At 37.7% G+C, this 27267-nt stretch overlaps 1 protein-coding gene across 1 annotated transcript in view; it reads right to left on the reverse strand.

The window, feature by feature from the left end:
- ZCWPW2 (zinc finger CW-type and PWWP domain containing 2) overlaps window positions 1-27267 on the reverse strand; it is a 104497-nt gene that overhangs the window by 64598 nt on the left and 12632 nt on the right. The window contains exon 3 of the mRNA XM_015132322.3: window positions 19227-19386. Within this exon, the coding sequence (XP_014987808.3) occupies window positions 19227-19386 (160 nt within the window). The remainder of the gene's footprint in view (window positions 1-19226; window positions 19387-27267) is intronic.

The raw sequence follows: 27267 nt of genomic DNA on the forward strand, positions 1-27267 counted from the left end.
GCCATTATCCTTAGCCATCTAATGCAGGAACAGAAAACCAAATATTGCATGTTCTCACTTTTAAGTGGGAGCTAAATGAGACCAAACAAACACAAGGGGAGAGACAACACACACTGGGGCCGGTCAGAGGGTGAGAAGTAGAAAGATGGAGAAGATAGGGAAGAGTAGCTAAGGGATGCTGGGCTTAATACCTGGGTGATGGGATGACCTGTGCTGCAAACCACCATGGCACACACCAACCTATGTAACAAACGTGCACATCCTACACGTGTACTCCTGACCTTAAAAGTTAGAAGTGAAAAAGTAAGATGAAGAAGTATAATGCATACTCATGAAAGAGAATAACACTTGCTTGTAATGACAAAGATAACAAAGGAGGAAATCCACAAAATTTAATACTATATCCTCCTCTTTCTTACAAATATTTGCATGACCTAATATCCCATTTTTTAAAATGCTAGGATATCATACTCCCTACATAAGTCCTGCTTCATGATGTCAGCACTATTAATGCAATATATATGAATGTGTAAAAATAAGGTAAAGGGAAGAATTAATGAAAGGAAAATGATGAAGAATCTATACCATTATAAATATACACAATTGTAAACTTTCTCTTATCTGATTTTGAGTTTTGGACTTTACCATTCTTGATGGAAGAATGTAACAAGAAGTTACTTTCCAACGATTTACTAATTTAAGAACCCCAACATAAAAAATCTCATTATAAGGCAACTTTACTTATAAGAGAAATGACTCTGAGGGCAATTTTATGAGTCTTGTATATTGGCTTAAAAACAATGACCTGATTCATGTTTTTTTTTTAACAGGAAATAAGCACTTTTAGAAAATCGAGAAAGCTATATATTGAAATTTCTTAGAAAAGAATATTGCTGTTCCATTGAAGAGTCAATATGAGAAACCTAGTTGATATATTTTTCATGCATTTGATGATGGAAAAGGTAGGCAGCTGTTCCATTCTTTATATACTGAGTGAAGTTGGTCATATTATTTGGTTTGGACTTTTAACTTCAGTACAAGTTCACAGCTATCTAAATTTATAAGAGATGAAGTTGAGAGATGATAGAGGTGAATTCAACAATTTAGTTGGTGCTGCGAAGTCAGCATATATAAACGTGAGTGAATCCAAAAAGCACAATAGAGATAGGGAAAGAAACTGGTTTCATTCAGTTGCAAAGAGCATGAAATATAGTATTTCCTGTTCTCCTTCCAAATTCCATCAAACAAATCCAAAGTATTCTGGAGACACTGCTGATATTGGGCTTACTCATTCACTAAGTAGTCAGATTAAGAAGGCTCTAACTTATTTACTGCTTTCAGTAGTTCTTGACACTTCTGTTTACACGAAACTATGAAAACATTGCAGCAATGGTCTCATTTCAGTCATGTACTGAAGAATCAAAGAATAAGATGATCAGCTAGCTCTACTTCTCTCAATTTCTGGGAGCATTGTGTTTGTTGATAAAGATCATTAAAATCATGTCATTTTCTATATATAATCTTAGTCAAAATAAAAGACACTATTCTCCACCTTATTGTTCTCAGCATCTTTCTGGTACTCTCTCCTATAGACATGGGGTCCTAGAGAAAGGAAATAGATAATTTAACTGTATATTTAACTAGTTACTTCCAATGAATACTAACAACTAACATTTATTGAGAGCCTACTGTATGACAAGCATATGCTAAATGCTTTACATGTATTATCTCAATTAACACTCATATCCACTTTGTAAGGCAGATGCTATCACAATTTCTATTTTAAAGATAAGGTGGCTGGGCACAGTGGCTCACACCTGTAATCCCAGCACTTTGGGAGGCTGAGGTGGGTGGATCACAAGGTCAGGAGTTCAAGACCAACCTGGCCAACCTGGTGAAACCCCTTCTCTACTAAACTACAAAAATTAGCCAGGCGCAGTGGCAGATGCCTGTAATCCCTGCTATTCGGGAGGCTGAGGCAGGAGAACGGCAGGAGAATCGCTTGAACTGGGGCAGCAGAGCTTGCAGTGAGCTGAGACTGTGCCACTGCACTCCAGCCTGGGTGGCAGAGTGAGGCTCCGTCTCAAAATATAAACAAATAAATAAATAAAAACGATAAGGCATCTGGGATTTGTAAAAGTTAAGCGACTTGTCGTAGGTCAAGTATTAGTAGGTAGCAGAGCTATCCTTCAAGCCCAAAGAACCTGATTCTAGAGCCTGTATTTTTAACCACTATGTTAACCACTTTGACAACTTTATTCTTTTCCTATTGTAAATTACTACCAAAGTTTTTCTTGGCAGATTATTCACAAATATATCACAGTTATAGAGTCATGTTCTAATTCCTTCAACCTTTCTCCAGGACAAAAACTAAAGGATGTTTAGAAAACAAACAAAGGTTGAATCTAATAATTGCAAAATTACAGCAAATTTTATGCCAACTATGGAATTAGTATAATAAAATTCTACTGAGAGTTTGGTAGCTGTATAAGATTATTTGCTAGTAGGAACGTGGTGCAAGAGTTTTTTAGTTTTCAGTTTTTGTTTTCCAATGTATTTTTCCAGTGTGTTGGCTAATAAATCCATATCCAGTTTCACTCTATTACTCTGATGGCAAAATGCTGCCAGATGATGAATCTATAAACTCGTTTACTAATCCTTATCACAGACTACATCTTAGAATTGGGATCCTAATGAATCTTAGAAGCAAAACACTTTTTAATTAGATGTTAATCCAGGTGTACTGGTCAAATGACCACTGCAAATGTAACTGGAAAATAAGAATTCTGCCTGTTCTTCTTGGTCTCTATTCCTTCATAGGGGAGCATTGAGCAGCAAGTAAAGAGCAAGTCTTCCAGAGACTTCCATCATTCAACATGTATTAAAAACCAAAATATTTCCTCATTGTAGATACAAATGTGAGAAAACATTCAAAAATAAATTAGGCCACTGCTTATGGATATATATGTTGGCATAGCATACAAAGAGAAAGGAATTTGGACTTGATATATGGATTCTAACCATTGCCCTGTCATTTAGCCAACAGACATTGGAGTAGACATGTAGCCTGAGTCTCCATTTCCTCCATATGTCAAATAGTGATGATGTCTGTTAGACTTTAAATATTATGTTTAAAAGATCTCCCTATCTTTAGCCTACATATATAGACTCAATATATGATTGATATAAACATCTGTGGCCTCTTTTTGCTATTGGAGTCATCACAGCACATGTTGAATGCAGTCCCTCAGGATCCAGGCTGAGGCAACAGCAAACCGACACCTCAAACATTACCAGTCACTGTGCCATGGAAAGAAAGAACTCTGGATGATATTTCACTAGCAGTGAAGTGCTCAAACAAATGACATTCATCACTTTCACTCACAAGGCACTGGCCCTACCTACCGTGAGGGTGCCAAATGTGCACTTCTACTTTGCAGCAGGAAGGCAGAGATCTGGAAAGCTGATCAACAATATTAATGACTATCACAATTAGAAAACAGCATTATTGGAGCTGTAAAGCTCAAGTTTAGCAATATGGCAATGCTCCCTTTCCATTTCCCTAGAAAATATGGGTAAACTTCATAATACAATGGATAAATACCAAAATGATCTCTGGGACCCCCCCCAAATAATTCCATATCTATATAGGAATATCTTACATAAAATGATAAGCAGACCACTAAGACATATGGCCAAAAACATCCATTCACATCATGGATAAGACAAGCTACATTTTTACTATAGGAGCATCTTAGCATCAGGGATGAACCATCTACTTCTTCTTGGCAACATAAAAAACTACAAAAGTGCAGTCTAAGCAATTACTGGTTGTACTATACTGCTAATAGGAATACATTATTTATGCCCAAGAAAAATTATAATGGCTCTATGCCACCTACAAGCTAGATGATCAACTTAAACATGCTATAAACATTAAGTCCAAATTCTGAATCAGCAATATCTACAAATTATAAATAATATTGAATGACAAGAATGACCTTAATGTTGTGTTCAGTTAAACTGATTACTATTGGGTTAGACATGTGAGCTTATGGCAGTAAGCATAATTTCCAGTCCAGGCAAATGAAAGTGAAAGGCTAACAAAAGAAGTACACTAAAGAAAGCCAACAGAAAGCTCTAAGCCATAAACAAAGTTAGACTACTACACTAGTAGGGATAAAACCAACAAAACTGTAATGCCTCAAGTTGAGAAAAACTTAATCAGAGGTTCTCTCTCCTTAAAACTTAAGGAACTTCGAATGCTTGAGGAACTTAAAAATGCTTATGCCTGGCCCTTTTCCAAGATATTCAGATTTAATTGATCCAGTAGAGTGAGGCTCAGGCATTTCTCTGTTTTTGTTATTGTTTTTGTTTGGTAAAGCTTTCTAACGCACAACGAGACTTGCATGAAGAGCAAACACTACACTACTCTACACTAAAATGCTACACTAAATCATGTAACCTATCAAGCTACAAAATAAACTTTAAAATCATGGGTTCTACAGACATGTACCTACTAAATATAAAAGAAAAATCATTTGTACTAATGGGGAAGAATTCTATACCATGCATCAGCTTAAAAAAATAGCCCTGCAGCACATGTTCATGGTTATTTCTATGAGTAAATACTAGAGTGATGTAAATGTTGAACACATACTTTGTGTAATTTTTTATTGTGATAAAATACACATAAAATCTACCATCTTAACTATTTTAAATGTACAGTTTGGTGTTACTAAAAACATTTATAATGTTGTGCAATCATCACCACCATCTATCTCCATACTGTTTTCATCTTGAAAACTGAAATTCTGTGCCCATTAAACAATAACTTCCCATTCTCTACTTCCCTCAGTCCCTGGCAGCACCATTCTACTTTGTCTCTGTAATTTTGACTATTCTTTTTTTTTTGAGACGGAGTCTTGCTCTTTCGCCCAGGCTGGAGTGCAGTGGGGTGATCTCGGCTCACTGCAAGCTCCATCTGTAGGGTTCACGCCATTCTCCTGCCTCAGCCTCTGGAGTAGCTGGGACTACAGGCACCCGCCACCGCACCCAGCTATTTTTTTATTTTTTTTATTTTTAGTAGAGATGGGGTTTCACCATGTTAGCCAGGATAGTCTCAATCTCCTGACGTTGTGATCCACCGGCCTCGGCCTCCCAAAGTGCTGGGATTACAGGCATGAGCCACTGTGCCCAGCAATTTTGACTGTTCTAAGCACTTCATATAAATGGAATCATACGGTATTTGTCGTTGTGTGATTATATTATTTCACTTATCGTAATATCTTCATGGTTCTGTCATGATGTAGCATGTCAGTATTTCCTTTCTATTTAAGGCAGAATAATATTCCATTGTTGGTATATGCCACTAGTTATTGCCCTGTGTTTTCTTCTAAGACTTTATAGTTTTAGGTCTTACATTTAGGTCTTTGATCTATTATGAACTCATTTTTGTACATGGTTTTAGGTAAGGGTCTAGCTTCATTTTTTTGCATATGAATAGCCAATTTTCCTAGCACTATTTCGTGATAAGATTGTCCTTTCCCCATTGAATGGTCTTTGCCCTACTGTCAAGAATAATTTGACTATTTACATGAGAACTTATTTCTGGGCTGTCTATTCTATTCCACTTGTCTATAGGTTTACTGTAGCTTTATCCTAAGTTTTGAAATCAGGAAGTGTGAGTCCTCTAGCTTAGTTCTTCAAGATTGTTTTGGCTATTCAGGGTCCCTTGAGATTCCAAATAAATTTAGGATGGGTTTTGCTATTCATGCAAAAATATCATTAGGATTTTAATAGGGATTGCATTGACTCTGTACATTTCTTTGGGTAGTATTGACTTTTTTTTTTTTTTTTTTTTTTTTTGGAGACAGAGTCTCACTCTGTGGCCCAGGCTGGAGTGTAGTGGCACAATCTCAGCTCATTGCAACCTCTGTCTCCCGGATTCAAGCGATTCTCATGCTTCAGCCACTCGAGTAGCTGGTATTATAGGCATGCGCCAACGTGCCTAACTAATTTTTGTATTTTTAGTAGAGATGGGGTTTTTCCATGGTGGCCAAGCTGGTCTTGAACTCCTGGCCCCAAGTGTTACATCCTCCTCCGCCTCCCAAAATGCTGGGATTACAGGTGTGAGCCACCACATCCGGTCAGTATTAACATTTTAACAATAGTAAATTCCAATCTGTGAACATGGAACATGTTTCTATCTATTTATTTATATCTTCTCTAACTTTGTTCACCAACGTTTTGTAGTTTTCATTGTACAAGTATTTGATCTTCCTGGTTAATTCTCAGATGGTTTATTCTTTTTGATGGCATTGTAAATGGAATCATTTTTATAATTATCTTTTGGCATTCTTAGTGTATGGAACTGCAACTGAATTTCTGTGTTTCTGCTGCTTCGTTGAATTCACTTATTGGTTCTATTTTTTTGTGTGTGGAATCTTTAAGGTTTTCTACTCATAAGATCATATCATCTGCAAAGAAAGATAATTTTACTTCTTTCTGTCCAATTTGGATTTTTTTTAAAGACTTTTAATTTTTGTTACTTAAAAAAGGCTTCATTTTTTAATTTAGCTTTCTGACTCTGTGCTTGTACCTTAAACAATTTCACAACAATTTTCTGCTCCTCAATAAGGAAAGCACACTTGATCCTGTCATGAAAACATTTAGTACACATGGAAACACCATAGGGCCTGCTGACATGTTTCTTTGTTTTGGACAATCGCATAAGAAATTTAGGCCATATAGCACGAACCCCTCTAAGTCTGCCTGGGCACACACCACATGCAGATTTGGTGCTTTCCCAACCTTCTTTGTATAAAGGTAAACAATTCTATTACCAGGGATTCAGGACAGCCTAGTTTTATTACTGGTTGTATTGTAGGAAACCCTACGATGTATGTCAAATCCTGGTCCATTCTGAGTGCCTCTTGAAAACATCCCTGGAAGCTAGATAACTTTTATGTCTTTTTTCTTGCCTAATTGCTCTGGCTAGCACTTTCAGAACTATGTTGAATAGAATGGTGAAAGTTGGCATCTGTGCCTTGTTCCTCATCTCAGAAGAAAATATTTTAATTCTTCATCTTTGAATATAATGTTTTCCATGAGTTTTCATATATGGCTTTTATTATGTTGAGATAGTAGCCTTCCATTCCTGGTTTTTTTTTTTTTTTTTAAATCATGAAATGTTGTTGAATCTTGTCAAATCCTTTTTGTACATTAATTAATTAATATAGAAATGATTAATTAATTAACGATTTTTTCCGTCATTCTGGTAATGTGGTATATTACATTCATTGATTTTTATATATTGAACTGTTCTTAAGTTCCAAGATAAATCCTATTTTGCCATAGTGTATAATTATTTTACTATTCTGCTGAAATACGTTTGTTAGTATTTTGTTGACTTTTTGCATCAATGTAAATAAGGAATACTAGCCTATAGTTTTCTTTCTGTGCAGTGTTTTAATCTGCCTTTTGTACCAGAGTAATGTTGGCCTTATAGAATGAGTTAGGAAGTGTGCCCTCCTATCCAGGTTTTTGGAAAAGTAGGATTTGAAGGATCAGTATTTGTTCTTTAAGTGTTTGGTAGACTTCAAAGTGAAGCCATCATGTCCAGGATTCTTTATTGTTGGGAGATTTTGGATTACTAATTCAATTTCATTACTACTTACATGTCTACTCAGGTTTTCTATTTCTTCATGCTTTAGTTTTGCTAGGTTTTGTGTTTCTAGGAATTTATAAATTTCATCTAGGTTATCCAATTTGTTGCTGTATAACTGTCCACAGTATGCTCTTATGGTCATTTTTATTTATGTAGAATTGGTAGTAATGTCCCTGCTTTATTTCTGACTTTAGTAATTTGAGTCTTTTCTCTTTAATTCTTAGTACATCTAGCTAAAGGTTTGACGATTTTATTGATCTTCTCAAAGAACCAACTTCTGTTTTCATTGATTTTCTCTATTGTTTTTCTATTATATATCTTATCTCTGCTCTTATCTTTATTATTTCCTTCCTTCTAGTAGCTTTGGATTTAGTTTTTCTTTTTCTGGTCCTCTAAGTTGTAAAGTTAGGTTGCTGATTTGAAATATTTCTTGTTTTTCAATAAGTGTTTGTAGGTATAAATTTTTCCCTCAGTACTGTTTTCATTGCATACCATAAGTTTTAGTGTCCTGTGTTTTTGTTTTATCTAAGATGTGTTTCATTCATCTCTAAGTGTTAGCCTATTTCCCTTATAATTTTTTCTTTGATGCATTGGTTGTCTTGGGGTGTGTTTAATTCCCACAAATTCTAATTTTACCTCTTATTATTTCTACCTTCATTTCATTGTGGTCCGAGATAATACTCTACATTACATCTGTCTTTTAAAAATCTCTTGAGACTTAATTTGTGGTCCATCATGTCATCTGTTGTAGAAAATGTCCCATGTGAACCTGAGAAAATATACTATTCTTGTTGGGTAGAGTGTTTTGTACATGTCTGTTAAATCTATTTGGTTTACTGTGTTGAGTCCTCTATTTCTTTACTTATATTCTGCCTAGTGGTCTATCCATTACTGAGAATGGGTTATTAAGTCTCCAACTATTATTGTTGAACTGTCCATTTCTCCCTTCAATTCTGGAAGATTTTGCTTCATATGGTTTAATAATCTTTTAACAGATGCATGTTTATAATAGTTATATCTTCTCGCTATATAGAGAACATCTTATTCATTAAAATATCCTTATTTTGTTCTGTTGTTGTATCCTTTGTTTCTTGTAACATTTATGTTTATTTTGTTATTATGTTTGTTTATTAGTATAGCCACCCCTGTTCTCTTTTGGTTACTATTTGCATGGAACATCTTTTCTCATTGTTTCACTTTCAGTCTATTTGTGTCTTTGGATCTAAAATGAGTCTCTCGTTAGAGAGCAGATAGTAAGATCATGTCTTTTTATTCATTCTATTAATCTCTGTCTTTTGATTGGGGAGTTTAATCTATTTAAATAATTACTAGTAAGGGACTTATTTCTGTCATTTTGTTATTTGTTTCAATACGCCTTACAGCTTTTTGTTCCTCATTTCTTGCCTTACTGGCATCTTTTATATTTAATTTTTTATACTGAAACATTTAAATTCCTTTCTCATTTCCTTGTGCATATATTCTATAGCTGTTTTCTTTATGTTTAACATGAGGATTACATCCTTAAGTTATAACACTTTAATTTGAATTTATACCAGCTTATCTTCCACAACATACACAAATTCTGCTCCTTTAACAGCTTCATCCCTGCCCCTTTCAGTTGCTGTCATGAAATTTCATCTTTATATGTTGTTTGCCCAAAAATATAAACTAATAATTCTTTGAAGAGCATCAGTCTCTTAAGTTATGCAGAAAACAAAATATGGAGTTATAAGCCAAAGTTACATATACTAGCTTTTAGACTAGTAATGTTAGGGCCTCACTCTGTAACCCAAGTGGTGAGTTAATACTTAATAAACTCATATATATATACACACACACACAAACAGGAGATATATATATACACACACACACACACACATATACACACACACACAAATAGGATATATACACACACTAATAGGATATATGTATAAATAGGATATATACACACACACACACACACACACACATACACACACACACACACATATATCCTATTAGTTCTATCCCTCTAGAGAACCCTGACTAATACAGATTTTGGTACCAGGCACGGTTCTAGGGGAATAGAATATTAAGGATGGAGTTCTTTTATTGGTTTGGGGGTTTCTGGAGTTGGCTGCTTAATATGATAGACCCCAAAATGCTAAGGACTCTACTTCTAATAGTATAGAAAACACTGATACTTCATGGTGTGAACTTTTTATGGAGTTAGCCAAATAAATGCATTTGACACTCCTGATTCACTGCCTATGAGAGGCAAGGAGTTTAGTGACTCTATACATAATACATTTGACCATATGTAAAGAACCAAGGAATATAATGAAGCTGATTGGTTGCTCCTAAGTTCAGTGGACAAAGTGATGAAAGCAAAAGATGAACTCAGGGATTCTAACTCCCGGCTTCAGAAGAAGCAGATACTAAGTCTCAAATCTGCTAAGATTGCCCTGAGTGAGAGTCTTATCTCCTGTAGAGGAAGAGCTGAAATTGTGGAAAACAGACACAAGCTCTTACCATGCGAGTGGCTGACCTGCAACGAAAGGTGCATGCACAGCCTCACCAGGTGTCTACTCTAAAAGTGAGTGCATTGATTGGAAAAGAATGGGACCCTGCACTGTGGAATGGGGACATGTGGGAGGACCCTGATGAAGCTGGGGACACTGGATTTGTAAACTCTGTAGTGGCAGCTTCCCCGCCTCGACCAACGCTGCCATCAGCCTTTCCGCCTTTGTCTGAGGAGATAAACCCTGCATTGCCTGAGGCAAGAGTGATGGCCTCCCCTGAGGCAGCTGCCAGGCAAAATAATGTTGATTCTCCTCAGGAGCCACCCTCAACACTCATGCTATCTTCTAGACCTATAACTAAAGTCCTCACCCCTAGAGGTGAGGTTGAGAGTGTGACCATGAGTAGGTGTGCTACACTCAAAAAGGGCTGTTTGAGTTCTCTAATTTATATAAACAGAAATCTGGTGAATAGGCATAAAAATGGATATTAATGGTGTGGGATAATGGTGGAAGGAAGACAGAATTGGATCAGGCTGAATTTATTGATTTGGGCCCATTAAGTAGGGACTCTGCTTTTAATGTTGTGGCTTGGGGAGTTAAAAAAAGGTTCTAACAGTTTATTTGCTTGGTCACATGAAACATGGATTAAAAGATGGTTCACTGTGAGTGAGCTAGAAATGCCTAATCTTCCTTGGTTCAATGTAGAGGAAGGGGTCCAAAGGGTTAGGGAGATTGGGATGGTGGAGTGGATTAGTCACTTAGACCTACTCATCCTAGCTGGGAGGGTCCAGAAGATACACCCTTGACCAGTGCCTTGCAAAACAGATTTGTGAGGGCAGCATCTGCAATTTTAAGGAGCCCTGTAATTGCTCTTCTCTGTATGTCAGATCTAACAGTGGGAACCACGGTCACTCGACTACAAAATTTAAATACAATGAGAATAATTGGATCCTGAGGTGGCAGGGGCCAAGTGGCAACACTCAACCATTAAAGGCAAGGTGGGCATATCTACTGTAATGGACAGCAGAGGCAAAGCAGCAATCAGAATAGTCTGACTTGTGTAGAGCCCACTGGTATTGGCTAGCTAATCACAACGTTCCTAGAAGTGAAACTGATAGGAAGCCTACTGCATTCCTACTTAATTTATACAAGCAGAAAACTAGGTTGAATGGACAAAAGACTAATTTCAATTGGAAAAACAGAGAACCACACCCCCTCAATCAATTTCCAGACTTGATCCAGTTTACAGACCCAGAACCACTTGAATGAAGGGGAGGCCGGGTCACCTTTAGGAAGGACCCCACTACATTACCAAAAATTTATGCAGTGAATCTTTCTCCCATACGTCCCTAAGGAGACCTCTGGGCTTTCACCCAGGTAACTGTGCACTGGGGAATGGGAAACGATCAGAAATTTCAGGGACTACTGGACACTGGCTCTGAGCTGATGTTGATTCCAGGGGACCCAAAATGTCATTGTGGTCCTCCAGTTAAAGTAGGGGCATATGGAGGTTAGGTAATTAATGGAGTTTTTAGCTCAGGTCTGACTTACAGTGGGTCCAGAAGGTCCCTAGACTCATCCTGTGGTCATTTCCCCAGTGCCAGAATGCATAATTGGCACAGACATATGTAGCAGCAGGCAGAACCCCCACACTGGCTCCCTGACTGGTAGGGTGAGGGTTATAATGGTGGGAAGGGCAAAACAGAAGCCATTAGAGCTGCCTCTAGCTAGAGAAATAGTAAATCAAAAACAATATCGCATCTCTGGAGGGACTGTGGAGATTATTGCCACCATCAAGGACTTGAAGGACGAAGGGGAGGTGATTCCCACCACATCCCCATTCAACTCTCCCATTTGGCCTGTGTAGAAAGCAGATGGATCTTGGAGAATGACAGTGGATTATCATATGTGTAAACAAGTGGTGATTCCAATTGCAGCTGCTGTACCAGATGTGGTTTCATTGCTTGAGCAAATTAACACATTTCTTGGTACCTGATATGCAGCCACTGATTTGGCAAATGCCTTTTTCTCCATTCTTGTCCATAAGGCCCACCAGAAGCAATTTTCCTTCAGGTGGCAAGGCCAGCAATATACTTTTACTGTCCTACCTCAGGGGTATATCCACTGTCCAGCTTTGTGTCGTAATCTTATTCAGAGAGACCTTGATCGCTTTTCACTTCCATGAAGTATCACACTGGTCCATTGCATTGATGACATTATGCTGACTGGATCCCGTGAGGAAGAAGTAGCAAACACACTGGACTTATTGGTGAGACATTTGCATGCCAGAGGATGGGAAATAAATCCAACTAAAATTCAGGGAACTTCTACCTCAGCAAAATTTCTAGGAGTCCAGTGATGTGGGGCTTGTTGAGATATTCCTTCTAAGGGGAAGGATAAGTTGCTGCATTTGGACTCTCCTACAACCAAGAAAGAGGCACGATGCCTAATGGGTTTATTTGGATTTTGGAGTCGACGCATTCCTCATTTGGCTGTGTTACTGTGGTGCATTTATTGAGTGATCCAAAAGGCTGCCAGTTTTGAGTGGGGTCCAGAACAGGAGAAGGCTATGCAACAGGTCCAGGCTGCTGTGCAAACTGTTCTGTCACTTGGGCCATATGACCCAGCAGATCCAATGTTTCTTGAAGTGTCAGTGGCAGGTAAGGATGCTGTCTGGAGCCTTTGGCAGGCCCAAATAGGTAAATCACAGTGGAGGCCTCCAGGATTTTGGAGCAAGGCCCTGCCGTCTTCTGCAGATAACTACTCTCCTTTTGAGAGACAGCTCTTGGCCTGTTACTGGACTTTGGTGGAAACTGAACATTTGACTATGGATTAGCAAGTCCCCATGTGACCTGAACTGCCTATCATGAACTAGGTGCTTTCTGACCCATCTAGCCATAAACTGGGTTGTGCACAGCAGCATTCCACCATCAAATGGAAGTGGTATATGTGATCGGGCTCAAGCAGGTCCTGAAGGCACAAGTAAGTTACATGGGGAAGTGTCTCAAATTCCACCGTCTCCACTCCTGCCACCCTGCCTTCTCTCCCCCAGCCTGAACCAATGGCCTCATGATGAATTCCCTGTGATCAGCTGACAGAAGAGATGGTTCTGCATGATATGCAGGCACCACACTCGAAAGTGGACAGCTGCAGCACTATAGCCCCTTTCTAGGACATCTCTGAAGGAAAGCTGTGAAGGGTAATCTTCCCAGTAGGCAAAACTTCAAGCAGTGCACCTGGTTGTGCACTTTGCCTGGAAGGAGAAATGAACAGATGTGTGATTATATACTGATTCAAGAGCTGTAGCCAATGGTTTGGCTGGATAGTCAGGGACTTGGAAGAAGCATGACTGGAAAATTGGTAACAAAGAAATGTGGGGAAGAGGTATGTGGATGGACCTCTCTGAGTGGTCAAAAACTGTGAAGATATTTGTACCCCATGTGAGTGCTCACCAACAGGTGACCCCAGAAGAGGAGTATTTCAATAATCAAGTGGATAGGATGACCGCGTTCTGTGGACACCACTCAGCCTCTTTCTCAGTCATCCTTGTCATCACCCAACGGGCCCATGAACAAAGTGGCCATGGTGGCAGGGATGGAGGTTATGCATGGACTCAGCAACATGGACTTCCACTCACCAAGGCTGACCTGGCTACAGCCACTGCTGAGTGCCCAATTTGCCAGCAGCAGAGACCAACACTGAGTCCTCGATATGGGCACCATTCCTTGGGGTGATCAGCCAGCTACCTGGAAGCTAGTTGATTATATTGGATGTCTATCATCATGGAAATGGCAGAGGTCCTCACTGGAATAGACACTTACTCTGGATATGGGCTGCCTAACCTGCACACAATGCTTCTGCCAAGACTACCATCCGTCGACTCACAGAATGCCTTATCCACCGTCATGGTATTCCACACAGCATTGCCTCTGATCAAGGCACTCACTTTACAGCTAGAGAAGCATGGCAGTGGGCTCATGCTCATAAAATTCACTGGTCTTACTATGTTACCCATCACCCTGGAGCAGCTGGATTGATAGAACAGTGGAATAGCCATTTGAAGTCACAATTATAATGCCAATTAGGTGGCAATATTTTGCTGGGGCAAAGTTCTCCAGAAGGCTGTGTATATTCTGAATCAGCATCTAACATATGGTACTGTTTCTCCCATAGCCAGGATTCATGGAATCAAGAGGTCCAGGAATCAAGAGGTAGAAGTGGAAGTGGCACCACTCACCATCACCTCTAATGATCCACTAGCAAAATTTTTGCTTCCAGTTTCTGTGACATTATGTTTTGCTGTCCTAGAGGTCTTAGTTCCAGAGGGAGGAATGCTGCCATCAGAGGACACAATAAAGTTTCCATTAAACTGGAAGTTAAGATTGCCACCTGGACACTTTGGGCTCCTCCTACCTTTAAGTCAAAAGGCTAAGGGAGTTACAATGTTGGCTGGGGTGATTGACCTGGTCTATCAAGATGCAATCAGTCTACTACTCCACAATGGAGGTAAGGAAGAGTATGCATAGAATACAGGAGATCCATGAGAGTTTCTCTTAATATTACCATGCCCTGTGATTAAGGTCAATGGCAAACTACAACAGCGCAATCCAGGCAGGACTACAAATAGCCCAGACCCCTCAGGAATGAAGGTTTGGGTCACTTCACCAGGAAAAAAACCATGACCTGCTGAGATGCTTACTGAAGGCAAAAGGAATACAGAATGGGTAGTAGAAGAAGGTAGTCATCAATACCAGCTACAACCACATGACCAGCTGCAGAAATGGGACTGTAATTGTCATGAGTATTGCCCCATTCTTTGTTAAAAACATGTTCGTTCACGTATTCACTTGTACTAAGAAAATATCTTCACTTTATTTCCTTTTTCCTTTATCATGTGACATAAGATTTATTGACTTCACATCAGCATTTAAGTATTGCTAACTTTATGTAATAGTATTTGGGTTGAGAACTGGTGCATTTCCAATTGTACAAAGAATAGTTGTATTATGTTCCGCATAATTATGACCTTATTATTGTCTTTATTTGAAGACTATGTATGATCTCAGGAGATGTGTACAGGTTCAAGTTGCCAAGGGATGGTTAACACTGAGTGTCAACTTGATTGGATTGAAGGATACAAAGTATTGATCTTGGGTGTGTCTGAGAGGGTGTTGCCAAAGGAGACTAATATTTGAGTCATTGGGCTGGGAAAGGCAGAGCCACCCTTATTTGGGTGGGCACCATTTAATCAGCTGCCAGCAAATATAAAGCAGGCAGAAAAATGTGAAAAGGAGAGACTGGCCTAGCCTCCCAGCCTACATCTTTCTCCCGTGCTAGATGCTTCCTGTCCTTAAACATCAGACTCCAAGTTCTTCAGTTTTGAGATTTGGACTCGTTCTCTTTGCTCCTCAAGCTTGCAGACAGCCTATTGTGGATGTTGTGATCATGTAAGTTAATACTTAATAAACTCCCCTTTATATGTAGGTATATAAAAATATATGTGTGTATATATATATATACACACACACACACACAAATACATATATATACACATATATATATACACACACACACACATATATGTATGCTATTAGTTCTGTCCCTCTAGAGAACCCTGACTAATACACTTAGACTCAATAATTTCTACTGTTCTGTCTTCAAGTTTGCTGATTCTTTCTTCTCTGTGTTCTAATTTGTCTTTGAATCCCTGTAGTGAACTTTTCATTTCAGTTTTACTTTTCTGTTCCTAAATTTCTTTTGGTTTTCTTTTAGATTTTCTATTTCCTTATTCATATTTGTCTTTTGTTCGTACATCATGTTCTTGACTCTCAAAATCTTCCTTTAGTTCTTTGAGCATCTTTAAGACAGTAGCTTTAAAGTCTTTGTCTAGAAGATCTGCCATCAAGTTTTTTCAGGGACAGTATCTGTTGATTTTTTTTTTCCTTTAAATGAGCCATACTTTCCTATTTCTTTATAGGCCTTATGAAGTTTCGTTGAAAACTGGACATTTAAGTCTAACAATGTGATAAGTTTGAAAATCAGATTCATCCTCTTCTCCACAATTTGCTGTTTTTGTTATTGCTTTTGTGTTTTTTTTTGTTGTTGTTGTTGTTTATTGTTGTAGGCTGTCTTTGTGCCAAGGATCAGCCTGAACTAAAACTTTGAGTGTTGCTCAGGTCTTTTCTGAGCCTGCACCTTTCCCTCTGCCTGTGCAGTCACTTTCTAATTTTCCCTGTATATGCAGTTGGTTTCAAATTTCCTAGTGTTTCATGTCTGGCTTTCATAAGAGGAAAAATGGAAAAATGAAAGTGGTGGTGCAAAAGGGTGCCAGCCCTTTAAATCCCCTGGAAGTCACTTCGGCTGAAGGGGGAGGGGCTTGCAAAAATGAGGGAGATTACAATAACAGTAGCTGCCTCTTTCATTGTCTGAACCTTTGTGATCATCAGCAGCAATAGATGATTACAGCACAGATCCCCAATATTTGAAAAACAAGGTCGTTTTTGCCCACCTCAGCTCCTGTAAGCTATGTGCAAGATGCTCCAGAAACATGTGCAACTGTCTGCCACAGGACTGGGAATGGGGACTGGTAGCTGCAACTGTGTTAAGAGCTGGAGTTGATGGAAATTAACTGCAGCATACAGTCCAAGCCTTTTCGTGGAAGTTTCAAGTCTTCAATAGACTCGAGTTCAAAAATAGTTAACATTAGACAGATTCTTCCAGGGTCTGATTGTTGTCTAGGTGGAGAGACATATTCATGGTGCTTCCTACTCTACCATCTTCCCAGAATCCCATCTCTGAATACTTTCAGGAATATCAAGGCTTCTTTATAAGAGAGGAAGCTGGATTTTAGCTATGTTTATAGCTACCTATTAAAAACTAAAATATATAAACTAACATCAATTATAAATCTACAATAAAAATATTACCTTCAACTATTTTCTGGAGTATATCTCAGTGTATTAATAAATAGTTCCATTTATCAGGGGAAAACTCTATTATCTGTATGACTAGAGAATGACTAAGTACTATTGTGCTCTTAACAATAAAATTAATTAAGTCAGAGGTCTCATAAACATGTCAACCATGTACCTATTAAATTAACTATTTAAAAGACTAGACAAACATGATTGAACCAAAAGAAAATAGTTAAAATTTTCATAGCAAAACAAAAAAAAATTAATTTAAATGCATATAATGCAGGTCTTTGTAGGCAAATTTATGTCTATCCCACCTTAACATATGTACTGCAAAATACAGAGTCCATATTCAGTGAAAATCCTGAAATATTATTTAATTAGTTGTTAAAGTAATTAGTTTAGAAGAATTAATTTAGAGGGAAATGATGTTGAAATAGTGTATGAAGTAAGATTTAATCAGCTATAACCAGAGAAAATTATACATGACTATCATTCTTCATCCAGTTTTAGAAAAAGTGATCAGACAACTTGTACAATTTACATACCTCTCCTCTAGAAAATATTTTTAAAACTCTACATTGTTTAACTATACATTACTTTTCATGTAAGTGGTCCTGTCTTTTTTTCTGAAGTCGGGGGCATGTATTTAATATCTGGATCAATGTGATGCAGTATAGAGATAGCATTTGAGGATATAGGAGCTCCAAAGTGGAAAGGACCATAAAAGATTAAATCCCTGGGAAGTCTAGGCAATAGAGCGTAAATTGGAGTCAATACAATCTCCATCTTCAAAGGAAGGGAAATCTCAGCTATCCCGAGCTAGGATTCTAAGGTCAGCTTCATGAGCAGCTAAAAGATTCCCCTATCCTTTATAAAGGGGCCCAGATGGAATATTCTATCCTGTCTTCTGTGATTGCCAGCAGAAGTATCTAGGAGCACATTCAAAACATCAGAGCAGAGAAGATGCCTCATGTAAAGATGACTGGATCACAACTAGCATGAAATTGGTTGATATGGCGTTATTCCATACTTAAATGTTTTCACAAAAACAGCCTCCCCTCTTACCTGCTTCAAACTGAATAGTATAAAATACCAAACAAAAGAGTAAAAAAATACATAGTTTTTACCATATATTTGCCAAAGAAATAGTAAAAGCCCATTTAAAATTACCCCAATATTTAAAGATTTCATTTTACTGCGGATTAAATTGCATGTTTTAAATACGTGTATGTACTTATTTGTATTTCTAAATATGTACACATCTCACTATTAACAAAACAAAAAACATCCAGCTGGACGCAGTAGTGTATGCTTGTAGACTTAGCTACTTGGGAGACTGAGGCAGGAGGATCACCTGAGCGCAGTAATTCAAGGCTGGCCATCGCAAAAAAAAAAGAAAAAAAAAAAAAGAAAAAACAGAAAATACTAAAATTAAGTAAAAGTTATCCACATTTCTGACATCTACTTTTTATCAAGTTTTAATGAAAGCATGATTTGCAGATGAAAAGTTTCAGTATTAGAATATAAACACAGGTCATTTAATTGGTTTATACTTATTAAACCAAATACTTGGAAATAGGTCCAGTTTACCTATTCTCATCAATTTGAGAAACTATTAGGTTGGTGCAAAAGTAATGGCAAAATCGCAGTTACTTTTGCACTAACCTAATAGTCTATCCATTAAGTGTAGTGTGAGATTTAAAGTTTAAAAAGAGTCGAAAAGATACCAAAGGAGTTAGTATAAATGAAATATTCCATTTGAAATTGAAAAGCTGGTTGCAATCCATAATTAATTTTTCCTGTGAGCTATGGCTATAACGGTCTCCTCTTCTCAAGAAAATGTAAAAATTCCCAAATTATAGTCTTAAAATTGTTTCAAAAGGCAGTCACATAAAGTCTTCAGTTGATTTTTATTATATTGCCATTAGAAAAATAAAATTTAAAACTCCCACAACGATTTTATGTCCATACTTTCTTTGAGAAAAACACTAAAAATACAAATATTTCAATTAAATAAACAGCATACATTTATTTATATAAATCTAAAAGCAAATAATTGTATTTTATGATCAAAGATAAAAATTACCATAACTAAAAATAAGTGCAAGAAGAATAAAGTTTTGATGTTACTGTACCTACCTTTAATGTGATACTATAATGTCCAACGAAGGTTGCCTTTATCCATGATCTTGAATGAGGATCGCCCAGGAATTCTATGTGATACTCTTCAACATTTCCATCTGGGTCATAGGTCACATATTTCCCTTTAAAACGGTCAGGGCAAAGTATCCCTGGCCAACTTTCAAAAGAAAACATTTGTAATTATTTTGATGCTTTTAAAAAGGCAGACATCAACACATCTATCAATCACATATTAACTTCCTCCTTTGAATTTTAATGACTTTTCACAAAACATATATCCCCACTTATATCTTATATCTGTTGGAAGTTCTGGCTAGGGCAATCAGGCAAGAGAAAGAAATCAAGGGCATTCAGTTAGGAAAAGAAGAAGTCAAATTGTCCCTTTTTGCAGATGACGTGATTGTATATTTAGAAAACCCCATTGTCTCAGCCCAAAATCTCCTTAAGCTGATAAGCAACTTCAGCAAAGTCTCAGGATACAAAATCAATGTGCAAAAATCACAAACATTCTTATACACCAGTAACAGACAAACAGAGAGCCAAATCATGAATGAACTTCCATTCACAATTGCTTCAAAGAGAATGAAACACCTAGGAATCCAACTTACAAGGGATGTAAAGGACCTCTTCAAGGAGAACTACAAACCACTGCTCAGTGAAATAAAAGAGGACACAAACAAATGGAAGAACATACCATGCTCATGGATAGGAAGAATCAATATTGTGAAAATGGCCATACTGCCCAAGGTAATTTATAGATTCAATGCCATCCCCATCAAGCTACCAATGACTTTCTTCACAGAATTGGAAAAAACTGCTTTAAAGTTCATATGGAACCAAAAAAGAGCCCGCATTGCCAAGACAATCCTAAGTCAAAAGAACAAAGCTGGAGGCATCACGCTACCTGACTTCAAACTATATTTAGATAATTTTAAAATCTAAAGAAGGTATACAAAGAATCTGAAATCACAAAAATAAAATATCCATACATTGCTTGAATTTGAGGTCTGTAGATTATTAATCTGTTAAATTATCAACTGATATCAAAGTTATAAAATAATAAATCTAAACAACCCATAACCAAATAAAAAAGTTATTATTTGTATTAGTTCATTCTCATGCTGCTATAAAGAACTGCCTGAGACTGGGTAATTTATAAAGGAAAGAAATTTAATTGACTCACAGTTCCACATGGCTGGGGAGGCCTTAGGAAACTTACAATCATGGCAGAAGGGGTAGCAAACATGTCCTTCTTCACATGGAAGCAGGGCAGAGAACTGAAAGAAGTGCCAAGTGAAGGGACGAAAGCTCCTCATAAAACCACCAAATCTTACGAGAACTTACTTAGTATCATGAGAAGAGCATAGAGGAACTGCCCCATGATCTAATCACCTCCCACAAGGTCCCACCCCCAACCTGTGGAAATTACAATTCAGATTATAATTCAAGATGTGATTTGGGTGGGGACACAGAGCGAAACCATATCATTCTGCCACTGGCCCCTCCCAAATCTCATGCCCTCACATTACAAACACAATCATGCCCTTCCAACAGTCCTCCAAAGTGTTAACTCATTCCAGCATTAACCCAAAATTCCAGGTCCAAAGTCGCATCTAAGACAAGGCAAGTCCCTTCTGTCTATAAGCCTGTAAAATCAAAAGCAAGTTAGTTACTTCTTAGATACAATATTAGTACAGGCATTGGGTAAATACACCCATTCCAAATGGAAGAAATTGGCCAAAACGAAGGGGCTACAGTCTCCTCCAGTGGGGCAGTCAAATCGTAAAGCTTTGAATTATCTCCTTTGACTCCATGTCTCACATCCAGGTTACACTGATGCAAGAGGTGGGCTCCCACAGCCTTGGGCAACTCCACCCCTGTGGCTGTGCAGGGTACAGTCCCCCTCCCAACTTCTTTAACAGGCTGGCATTGAGTGTCTGTGGCTTTTCCAGTTGCACAGTGCAAGCTGTCAGTGGATCTACCATTCTGGGGTTTGGAAGAAGGTGGCCCTTTTCTCACAGCTCCACTAAGCAGTGCCTCAGTGGGGACTCTGTGTGGGGGCTCCAACCACACATTTCCCTTCCACACTCTCGTAGCAGAGGTTCTCCCATGAAGGCTCTGTCCTTGAAGCAAACTTCTGCCTGGACATCCAGGCATTTCCATACATCCTCTGAACTCTAGGTGGAGGTTCTGAAACTTCAATTCTTTATTTCTGTGTACCTGCAGGCCCAACACCACATGTAAGCTGCCAAGGCTTGGGGCTTGTACCCTTTGAAGCAATGGTCTGAGCTGTATTTGACTCCTTTTAGCCATGGCTGGGACACAGGGCACCAAGTCCCACGACTACACAAAGAAGCAAGGCCCTCAACCTGGCCCATGAAACCATTATTTCCTCCTAGGTCTGTGAGCCTGTGAAGGGAGGGACTGCCATGAAGACCTCTGATATGCCCTGGAGACATTTTCACCATTATCTTGGTGATTAACATTTGGCTTCTTGTTACTATGCAAATTTCTGCAGCTGGCTTGAATTTCTTCTCAGAAAATGGGTTTTTCTTTTCTATCATATCATCAGGCTGCTAATTTTCCAAACTTTTATGCTCTACTTCCCTTTTAAACATAAATTCCAATTCCAAACCATATCTTTGTGAATGAATACATAAAACTTAATGCTTTTTAGAGCACCCAAGTCTCTTCTTGAACACGTTGCTGCTTAAAAATTTCTTCCACCAGATACCCTAAATCATCTCTCTCAAGTTCAAAGTTCCACAAATCTCTAGGACAAGGGTAAAATGCTGCCAGTCTTTTTGCTAAAGCATAGTAAGAGTCACTTTTATTCCAGTTCCCAAGAAGTTCCTCATTTTCATCTGAGACCACCTCAGCCTGGACTTCATTGTCCATATCACTATCAGCATTTTGGCCAAAGTCATTCAACAAGTCTCTAGGAAGTTCCAAACTTTCCCACATCTTCCTGTCTTCTATCGAGCCCTCCAAACTGTTCCAATCTCTGCCTGCTACCCAGTTCCAAAGTTGCTTCCACATTTTGGGGTATCTTTATAGCAGTACCCCACTCTGTGTGGTATCAATTTCCTGTATTAGTCTGTTCTCACGCTGCTATGAACAAATACCCAAGACTGGGTAATTTATAAAGGAAAGAGGTTAAATTGGCTCACAGTTCCACATGGTTGGGGAGGCCTCAGGAAACGTACAATCATGACAGAAGGGAAAGCAAACACATCCTTCTTCATATGGCAGCAGGAGAGAGAAGTGAGAATCGTGCCAAGTGAAGTGAGGTGGGGGGGAGTCCTTTATAAAACCATTGGATCTCATGATCTCTCACTCAGTATCATGAGAACACCATGGGGGAACTGCTCCCATGTTCTAATTACCTCCCACAAGGTCCCACCCCCAACACATGGGGATTACAGTTCAGATTACAATTCAAGATGAGATTCTGGTGGGTTACAGAGGCAAACCATATCATTACTGATTATAATTAACAAAACAATGTAAACTAATAAAAATATTTCATGCTTGGTATTTAGTGACATAAAAATTCAGATTCTAGGAAGTTGACGAGTCCCAACTCTACTGCCAGGAGGTGGTGACATGGGTGCACAGTCAACAGAGATGGTGGAATGTGAGAATGAAGTAGATGTTCAGTTGCTCCCTGGAGGCTGAGCAGAGTTCTGTGGCTCTTGTGCCTCTGAGTTAGGGAAAGCATAGGTAGAGGACTACCTGGCAGTCATAGGTTTTAGAAGAGGAAAGTCTAGAGCATTACACATTGTTTCCAACTGTCTGGAACCCAAAGAAGCCTAATATGTTAAAAGAACTCTAAGTGATAACAAAAAGTCAGTTGTAGCCTCAGGACCTCAATGAAGCCGAGTATCTGGTTATTATCAGGTTCACACCACAGTATCTCATTGTTTGGCGACTGTTATTAGGCTGTCCTTAAGAGCAAACTTGAGCGGAGTTTACCTTGTAAACTTACATTGGAAATTTACATTTCTGAAGGAGCCCACTCCAAGGAAGATCTCACTAAGAAGCAGAAATGGAGACTCCATGGCAGCAGCAATGGAGACCCCAACTTAACAGAAATTTAGGAACAATGGGTGTTTCAACCTAATTAACATCTATTTTAAAAGCAACCAATCCATAATTGTTACATTACAGTGTTAAAACTGTAAAATGTAAGAGATTTATATTTAATAGTTGGTGATTTAAAATTTCTCAAAGGATTATTGTCAAGCAATATCAAATTAAAAGTAGCATAAAATAGTCTCAAGATTTCTCACACTTAAGCCATAAAAGTGGGAAGTATTTTGCAGTTATTATATATAACATGAGTGGCTATTTTGATAGTCTTTGATAAATCACATCTCTATTGGGTCTAAGAGTATTCATTTTAAATTATTACTTTATAAATATAAATAAAAACAGAGATGACTCTCAAAAAGAATTAGATGCTAATGAAAGAAAAAGCTTCTGTTCATATTTAAACATATTAAATCATAGAAAATCTTGCATGCCGATCTAAAGACAAATTGTGAAAGATATTGTCACATGTCCAAATAAATGGGGCACTTCAGTATTTCTTCATGAGACAGAGGGAAATTGTTTGACTCTTAGTCTGTATATCACAGTTAAAAATGAATGTGCTAAACTAAAGGAAAAGCTGAGCAGAGACAATAGATGTAGAAAACACGATTACTTCTCCTTATCTCCTACATTCATCATCTTTTCTGACTTGAGGTGTTTGAAGAAAGCTGATGTCCACTTTTTGCCCTCACGCTGACCTCATTCTGAGTTCAGACACTGTCAACCATGATAATGCATTCTGCACTTCCATTTCTCTATTTTTCCTTTTACTGGGATGAGAAATTCTGAAGCATTATCAGGAGATTTAACGATGGAAAGGGAGAAGAGTGGGCAACCCAAAGGAAAGTTAGCAGAATTACAAGAAAAGTGTATGATCAATTTTAGAATCTGTGGGTGGTGAGAAGTAAAATGCACAAATGCAACAAAATCAAATAGATACCAGTCATTGAAATCCATTAGAGGAAAGGGCAAATTTTGACAGGACAAGTAAGCTCAAGGGAATGCCAATGTATCAGGAAAAAACTCATGTTTTACATATTTGTTATCCAGTAGAAATGATCTTTAATAAGATAATTATTGCCCCCATAGAAGTTGAAGTTTAATCATGGTTTCAGGTGCCACGTAGCCAATTAGAAATACATGACTTCATGTTTAAATAGTGGTTTGGATGTATAAGTGGAGAGCAAACTTTACTTGGGGCTTTTCCCTAAACTGTTGGAAACAAAATGGATGAGTTGGAATCATGACTAAATGTTATATTTGCCAAGAACTCTCTGAACTGTACCTAATTGCAGGGGCTGATGGAAAAGGGAAGTTTTCCTTTCAGACACACACATTATGAGTATATTAATTCATATGCAAAATAATGCAAATGAAAAGAATCAATTAATAATTTATAATACTAAAAGGATCTAGTAGAAATCTCAATTTATCAATTTATATACTGTGTCTAAAAAGTATCACTTGATTGCTTTGTTAACTTAAAGCCATATTTTATTACCAAACTGGACTATAATAGAATGCAAATATATTTTCTATAAATTAATTTTCATATTTTTGACAGAGCTTTGTCAAATATCTGTGTAAATATTCCTGAAGTAGTTACCGTAACAGAGCCTAGTTTCTGCTTCATGATATATCTTCCTGAATTAAGTGAGATATGCACTATTTTTTTCTCTAAAGAGTCCAGACTCTTTCTAGCCAAATACAATAGTGTATGATCAATTTTCTTAAAAACAAGGCTGCTTGAACACTGTGGAGAGTTTTATCTTTCTAGTACATGCAGATGTTTCCATATCCTAGTATATAAAGGCACAACCCAAAGGCAAAATGCTACATATATATACACACACACACACACATATATATATATATATAATTTTTTTGAGATGGAGTTTTGCTCTTGTTGCCCAGGCTGGAGTGCAATAGGGCTATCTTGGCTCACTGCAACCTCTATCTCCCGGGTTCAAGCGATTCTCCTGCCTCAGCCTCCAGAGTTGCTGGGATTACAGGCATGCACCACCATGCCCAGCTAATTTTGAAATTTTAGTAGAGACAGGGTTTCTCCATGTTGGTCAGGCTGGTCTCGAACTCCCAACCTCAGGTGATCCTCCTGCCTTGGCCTCCCAAAGTGCTGGGATTACAGGCGTGAGTCACCGCACCTGGCCTACATATATATTTTTATAAGTACATAAATATATGCTGTGCCAGAATGTAGAAGTAAATATAACTGTTATAATTTGATTATTCTTGGAATCTGCACATAGGAAAAGAAAGTGCTATTCTCTTGACAATTATTTGTTTTTATTATATAGATACAAAGCAGTTCTAGATTCTGTATCAGTCTCTAGCTAGCTTTATTATAGTCAACTTTTTTGAGAAAGAATTACTCTGATATGTTGACAAGATTGAGTTTCTGAGCCTTAGAAGCTATATGTAAGGCCATAGACTAAAGAGAACTGACACAGATAATGCTACACCACTAGGTATCTCTGGGGCCAGCAGCTAATCTTTCCACTTGGAACTTCAACATCTATGACATTGCTTAATTAAGAACTAATATTTGTTTCTAGTAGGTTAATTCTATCTTTATATTTCCCTATTGTAATTTATCCTGTTATTATCTTTCTATATATTTGTGCTACTGAATAAGCAATATAAGTAGATTTGAGTTTCTTAATCTGTATTTTGTGTGCTCAACTTAGTTTATAAAGAGGAATATATGTGACAACTTAGTCAGATGCATTCTACTCTCCAGTAAATAAGAAGGTAGATAGAGCTGTATTTTTTGGGCATTTTGATGTCCCTAATCATAGATTAGAGATAATTGAGGGACTGGGGTAAAACATGTTTCATTTTTAAGTCTTAAGCCTCAGTGACCAGCACAATACTTCAAAAGAAAAGTTTTAATCAAATTTCTAACACAGTATTTCAGACACAGTGACAAAAAAAATCAATTTTTTTTTAGCTAGAATTAAAACTTCAGAATTTTCATTAGAGGAAACAAACACTGTGCTTTCAAAATGTTAATTAGAAATAAGAAAAATTATGTGGGACTACAAATACCTTCATAAATTCTCATAAAATAAGTGTTCATATTCGTGTCTTTTAAAACATTTTTTCTTACGTAACTATTTCCTCTTGATGTCCCTCCTAAATTATTACATGGAAGCCGATTAACAATATAATTTTTAAACAACATTATCACATTTGATCTTTAGAAAAGCCCTCAGTAACAAAGGCCACATTTTTCTAGATTTCCCATATGTGCAAAGATAGTAAGCACATTAGTTTGCTAGGGCTGCCATAACAAAATACCACAGACTGGGTGGCTTAAACAATAGAAATTTATTTTTTCATAGTTGTGGGGGATTAACATCTAAGACTAATATGTTGACATGTTTGGTTTCTTCTGAAACCCCTCTCCTTGGCTTACAGACGTCCACCTTCTTGCTGTGTCCTTACATGGTCTTTCTTCTGTGCACGTCTTGGGTTCTAATCTCCTCTTCTTATAAGGAGGCCAGTCATATTGGATTAGGGTCCATCTTACTTTGGTCTCATTTTCATTTAATTACCTCTCTAAGAATCATATCTACAAATATGTCGCATTCTGAGCTACTGGGGGTTAGAGACTTCAACATATGAATTTTGAGAGAACATAATTCAGCCATAACCATAAGTGATAGAGCAAGAACATACATCTAGGTATTGATTTAAAGGCTGTGTGTGTGTGTGGAGTGGGGGGAATAAGACCACCATAGTCTCTCTATGAAAGCCAAAATCCTATTTTCTTCATGGGGAATAGTTGAACATGAATGAAAACAAGGTAGTAAGCTAGAATATACATTTAAGAATGTTATGTTGAAAAATGCAATGTAAAATAGTAAGGGATTCCGGAAAGATAGCAGTAATGGTGGTATAGTTTTAGAATATCCTGAAATTT

This window comes from Macaca mulatta, chromosome 2 (assembly GCF_049350105.2).
Source record: "Macaca mulatta isolate MMU2019108-1 chromosome 2, T2T-MMU8v2.0, whole genome shotgun sequence".
In the NCBI taxonomy this organism is placed as follows: domain Eukaryota; kingdom Metazoa; phylum Chordata; class Mammalia; order Primates; family Cercopithecidae; genus Macaca; species Macaca mulatta.